At 32.6% G+C, this 6,636-nt stretch overlaps 1 protein-coding gene across 1 annotated transcript; it reads right to left on the bottom strand.

Moving 5' to 3' along the window:
- Nucleotides 1-2,594: 2,594 nt before the first annotated feature.
- Nucleotides 2,595-5,762, bottom strand: LOC121750261 (probable membrane-associated kinase regulator 6). The gene is made up of 2 exons (XM_042144768.1): nucleotides 3,045-5,762; nucleotides 2,595-2,955 (listed from the first exon to the last, which is right to left on the bottom strand). The coding sequence occupies exons 1-2, from the start codon at nucleotides 3,679-3,681 to the stop codon at nucleotides 2,948-2,950; spliced, it is 645 nt and encodes a 214-aa protein (XP_042000702.1). The 5' UTR covers nucleotides 3,682-5,762; the 3' UTR covers nucleotides 2,595-2,947.
- Between the last annotated feature and the right edge of the window lie 874 nt (nucleotides 5,763-6,636).

Here is a 6,636-nt window from a genome sequence, read left to right as displayed (position 1 = left end):
TGTGATATGAAATCGATGGCGCTGTTTGCATATGTTGTGTGATATGAAATCGATTATTTTTTAAAGGATACAAATGAGACTGATATTGTTATGAGATTGTTGTTTGGTACTATTTGTTAGTTGATTTTTGTCATTTGTTAGTTTCTGTGTTGCTTTTTTGGTGCAGATTTGGGATTTAGGAGTATTAATGTTTTAACTGCTTTACAGTATTGAAAAATGAATAAAGATATTTAATGATATTTAAGTAAATCTCGGTTTTGGATTTTAAATGAATTGGGCTTAGCTATGTTGCTCAACATACCCCAATTCCTCACACGGCCCAAAGGATATCAATGTATATACACTCATATAGCTACAGCATTATATTACTCCAAGTCGATTAGTTTGTGATAGTGGTGTGTTGATCATTTTAATAAAATAAAGAAAATAATTTTGGTCTTGGATAATGATGGCGTGAGGAGGCAAAATCAGAATTTATAATTGTAAAAGGGAAAGTATAAAAATGAGATTAGCAGCGTATTGATAGCACGCGAACCAAAACTTAAAAGATTAACTTTTGGGAATTCCTGCCGGCCATGGCCATGGTCTGCACTCTGCAGCTTTAGCGTTGATTTTCATGTTTTATTTCCTAAATTCTTCAACAAAATTTAAAAAAAAAACAGATTAACTAACTTGTCTTATAATAATAATAATAATAATAATAATAATAATAATAATAATATAAATTCAATGTTATAAAACTTTATAATAAATTACTGTATTTTTTAATCTTTAATGATGGTTGACACTTCTAAAATATCTCAAAAACCAATAAATTCTTTACTTTTTCTTTTTTAGTAGTACCCCTTTGTTAAAGATATGGTATTTTAAACCTCAATTCCTTTTTGTTTCCTAATCTGTTGGGTGGCGACAAAAGAATACAAAACTTTCATATATGACTAATCTTGCTAGTTACTACTGATTATGCTCTACAATACAACTGAAAAAGCTAGTTTGAGAAATTACAGACATTTATTCCCTAAATTAATATCTACAGTTAGCTTTAAAAATAAAATAGCAACATCAGGACCTTTGAGTAATAAAGTAGGTATTTTTCAGGCCAAATATCTTAAGTTGAAATATCACTAATGTCTCTATAATTTTAATTCGACATGTCTGATTTTCCAAGTGTAATTTGACTGAAAAATAGCATTGATCCCCGATTTATTAATTTAAAATTGTTTATTACTATATTGTTTTCCGAGGATTGGTCAAACTGACAAGACAAGATGATGATTCGTACTTTACATTGTGTGACTAGAAAATTATTAGAGTACATAAGTATTATAGTACAGTTTTCATTCAAAAATAATTCTAAAAGGTCAATTGGAAAAACATTAATAGTGATTTTATTTTATCTTATTTATATCCGGGAAACTTTTGCACACTTTAACTTGTGAAACAACCACTGTATTCAATTGAGGTAGGAATGAGAAAGTAACTATTCTTTATCTAATTTATTTATCAAAGTAGTACTCAACCTTACTTATTTGTTTCAATATGCAAATATAGACAAATAAAAGGTTGGTCAATTTGAGAGTATAAGTATATTTTTTTCATTAATTTAAAAGGGGACGTTGATGATCGATCACCTTTGTCTATATATTTCGTTTAAAGATGATGACATAGAAATTATTACAGAAACCAGCCTTAATAAAGTGATGTTATTCTCAAGAAATATACTCAAGAATTAATTATGGCCCCCACATTTTTTTATATTTTCTCGTATATGATTACAGCTAATAATTTATTTAAAGGCCCACCCTCTAGAATATATATCTATATACAATACAAATATTACAAATATATAGATATATAATTTATATTAATAAAAATTATTTAAGTGAGTATAAAAATGAGAAAGAATTCAAAAATGAATAAGGCCCCAGTGATTATCCCTACCTCATGTACATATCACATGCAAGTTGTTGGAACTCAATTCAAAAATTTTAGTATTCCAAATAATTTGTCTCAGATTGTATTTAATTCGAGGGAGTTTGGTGAAGAATTTGTCAAACACGAGAGTTTTGGAATATGGAGATTTAATTTTTGGATGAACTGTGTAACGTTGAATAGTCGGAAAATCGGTGATCACAAATCACAATAGTAATATGAAAAATGGAGTATTTGATATTACAAATATGAGAAATAGGGAATTAGTAGCAATTTTTCTGGATGAGAATGGGGAATAACCTAGTACATTTTTGCAAAATATACATCCCCAATTATAACAAACGTTTATTTTAATTAATAAATGGTAGTATTTGAAACAATTTTGCAAGTTAAAGTATTATCCAACTATTCATGAACTTGAAAGGCAGTATTTTCTTTCTTTATTTTTCATAATTTGTATATAAAATTTACTGTTGGATTCAAATGATAGGTAATCTATGGACTCTTTGGCTTGAGTAATAAGACACTCCTACTGGAGTATAAATTATACTCATCTAAATGATCCCAACAATATGTCCCCCTCCAAAATCATCATTCATAATTTTATTGAATGGCTACACAGCTTGAGTTATACACTTAATTAATATATGTCGCAGCTATAATTATGCAGAACCAGTAATCACAGCCATCATAAAATTTAGGATATATTATTCTGCCTTAAAACTTCACAAAGAAGAAAAAACTCCCATCTTTTCTGAGTTGGAAAAGGAGAAAATAAATAATAAACAAACCAAATATAATGGAAACACACACAGTGCCATGAAATGAAACTGTGTGGACTACTACTACTAGTTTCCAAGGCTTACAATCTTTGACAGAAACTACTTCCTCAAAAAGACAGATTTCTGCATTATATTTTGTCATGATAATACAAAACAGAAAAAAAAAAGATGAACCACCACCATTCCATTTTACCATGTCTTATCCTTTTTTTTGTTGCTTCAGTCCTTGTTCATTACATACCTGAAAATTTTCAAACAAAGCATTGGACTCCAAAACAAGATTTCATCAACATTGATTGAAACACGGAATTTAGTGAAGTTTTTAATTACCCTGAGTTCTTTTGCAGTGGAGCACTGCTTCATAGATTGAGCTCTCCGAATCGCAAGACCTGCGCCAGTTATCATCAGCGGAGTAGGCCAAGCTCGTCCGTGGTGAGGTCGCAGCCGACAGCTCCCAGTTCCGGTTGCTGCTCATTGCGATGCTACTACTGCTATCCCGCCTCTTCCTATAAAGAAGAGGCCTCAACAAGAACTTGACATACTTCTGGAAGAATCTCTTCGACAATCTGTGGCACCTCCTCAACGAGGCACAGCGCACACGCCTTGTTGAATGCACCGTTATCTCAGAAGTGGAAGCAGTAGTTGTTGGCATGTAGCAGCCCTTGTCGTCAAACCTGACCATCTTCACTTCCTTGACAAAAAGGGGGACGAGGAAGCCGTTGGAAATGAGCTCATCGGCGTGAACAAGGCCTAATGGGGAGTCCGAGACAGGGAAATCGAAACCAAAATCAGAGGAAACTCGGATGAATCTCTTTGAGGGTGGCAGCCTTGGATCCATCTCGATGAAGGAGGCTCCTTCATCGTGATCGGATGAGATCAATGAGTCCTCGAACGATGATGGCTTCAAGTTAGCCAGCCAACTGTAGGAGAAACTCTCAATGGAGGGAGTCTGCAAGCTAGCTTCCATAGAGAGAAAAAGGGGGAAAAAGCTCAATTGTTTTTGAAGTGTGTTTAAGGTGTATGAGGCTTATAAGAAGCCCTGCTCTTACATAATGCAAATGTACATGTATTATCAAGTACATATTGTGTTTCTCTCACTATGCTGACAATAATATTTGTGGTGGTCTGACTTGATGACAAGTGTAATTAATAATTGACAAGGAAAGGAAATGGGAGAAAGGGAATAAAAGTATTAGCCCCACAAAGTACTCATTTTTGGGTCTAGATTTCTTCATTACACATTAAATACAAGATAGTGTTGCAAATACACACTGATAAATGCATTTGAAACTAGTGCAGTCACTGATTAATGCAGTAATAGACATCCAATATGCATCAAAGGTTCTACTAGACAGTCTAGACTTAGTAAAATTTTCAGTCTATTCATTCACTTATTCTAAGGTTGTTTTATTCTTGTCCTTTAACATTTTGTTGTTTATCATTCTCTCTTTCTACGTTACCATAAAAGTCGCAAGCAACTGTGGAATTTTTGCGTTCAACATTCGACATATTTGACTACTAAAGATTCATGTGGTAACAGCATGGATGGAGGAGGGCTTTGCCTAATTTGAGGAAATTTCACTAACTCTACTAATAGAAAGTCTAGTTTTGGCTCAATATACTAGTACCATCATCCTATATAGTTCAAGCATTCTGCATAATGAATTCAAGATTGCTTAATTAGTTTGACATTGACAGTTAAAGAATACCATTAAAAAAGCTAAATAAATCAGAGCAAGGAAACAATAATTCGATGATGGATAAGATTCGAGTGAAGCCAAATTACTCAATCAGTCATGCTGTGGCACATGTTGCCTAGAAGTGGCAGATAAATAAAAAACATCAGACTTTCAACACTACAGAGAAATTATACGAATTTAGAAATAGCAGTAAATTACCAAAACTTGAACTTCTAGTAGTAGGAGTACTAAACAAGTGAACTGACTTTGTCCTAAATATCCATCACACATGTAAGGAAATCTAGATATTTGAGTAATATGTTTCATCATGAGAGCTTTGAAATTTTGAAATCCAAGGGGAGGCCGGCAAAGAGGATAACCATATCGCGCTCAGCTTCATCAGCTAGCGGGACACTTGATCGTATTAGGGGAAGGAAATATCAGGACGTTCTCATGGTAAGGAAGTTTCGGGGCATGACATCCACCAACAACCTGAGTGGTGGTGATTCCTACAATAGTAGCTTTTTTCATGATAATGCTAAAACAGTTGTCTCTTTCGGGCAAAGTCCAGCTATTATTATAGCGCTCGCAAACAAGTTAGAGAAACAAAAATACCAGACAAAGGTCCCCCCTTGTTGTCTGAGAAAAGGGTAGCTGTTAGGAAGCAAAAACCACAACTCAAAGTGACTCGAGGCACCATTGGTCCCCCTTTGACGTTGCTCCCTATAAAATAAAGGTGTAACTTTGAGGAAAGTTATTCAAAGAGAAACCAAGCCATAGCACCAACTAGACTAGGCCTAGTGTTGTCCACGGATGTGAGGATTTTTATCAGGCAGACATGATCTAACTGCAGAAATAATGAAGATACCCTTCAATAATGAAGTACCAACGAGATCAAGAATAAACATAGACGACCACACAAAGCAGATTCTTGATCTCAAATACAGAATAATTCACAAACCAATGATCAAACACATGGGGGGCATTCATGAATTATTATTTTTTCTTCTTTTTCTTAGTATTGAGTAGTAATTACTCATCTAACAAAAACAAGCACAGAAATAATCTTTCATGCAGTAAATATATCACAAGAAGAAGAGCTGAAATAAGTCGAGTCACGATATTGATGTATACGAAAAAACCAAAAACGTTGTTCACAACAAATTGGACAGGAATATATTATGTGACCACATAATAAATTAATTTCAAATAATTGGAGACATTATTATAAAGTCAAATAATAATACTATGAGATGTTAAGAAAATCGATTGGTTTTACTGTAGATCCACATATTCTACCTGAAATGATTATTGGTATAATAGCATCAAAATTTTATTGCATCTAATCAACTCGTTTCTATGAAAAATATTTGAAGATCTAATTGAAGAAAATTGGAAAAGGACTTGAAATGAACTTAAATTGTGAATGCGTCTCTTAAGAGACAATTTTTTCCCAAATGCAATTAATTTTTTCCTAAATGCAATATGTATGCAATATTTTTAATTTTTTTTTTCTTTTTACAATGAAAATGGATTTTTACATTAAATCACTCTCATATACAGTAAAATTATTGGGCTCGCACTTTTCCTATTTCATCGTATTGTAGATGTATATCATATTTTCCTACTTCATATGCAGACCATTAAATCAATGTAGTGCCTATAATTCTTAAAAAAAATCATATAAGTATATAAATAAAAATTAGTTACATCGTGGAACCTTATAAAAATTGTTAATTAAAATTAAACTCCAACCCGGAACAGGTAAATAAAAGAACTTTTAAAGGGCAATTCTGTACACTAATTTGATTCGCTATAGATCGCCGAAAATGGACTATCCATTTGGGCTTATAAATAGCCATTGGGCCTATGGCCTCCTCAAGGCCTTAATTTATATTTTTATTTCGTCTATTCAGTTATTGTTTAACGGATATTATAATCGTTCATTCAGTTATTGTTTAATGGCTCGTACACTTGTTAGTCCCACTTGACTTACTCTTGAAAGTGCCAATTAAAGAATAATACTGTAGAAGAAAGTGAATGATAAATTCAAATAAGTATTAAATTAACAAGTGTAAATGTAACTTTAAATCCTAAACCATATAAGAAATACTCGTCTTTTATATATTAAAGTCTAAACTATCAACTTTGTATCAAAAATATCATTTTTCATTTTGAAGTACTGTATTAGAGTACCAAACGACGCCGTTTGTGTGCTCATGTAGAAAGTTAAAATACTACTT

Source organism: Salvia splendens, chromosome 10 (assembly GCF_004379255.2).
Source record: "Salvia splendens isolate huo1 chromosome 10, SspV2, whole genome shotgun sequence".
Lineage (NCBI taxonomy): Eukaryota > Viridiplantae > Streptophyta > Magnoliopsida > Lamiales > Lamiaceae > Salvia > Salvia splendens.
The sequence above is the reverse complement of the archived record's forward strand: the minus strand, read 5'-3'. Positions and strand labels throughout refer to the sequence as shown.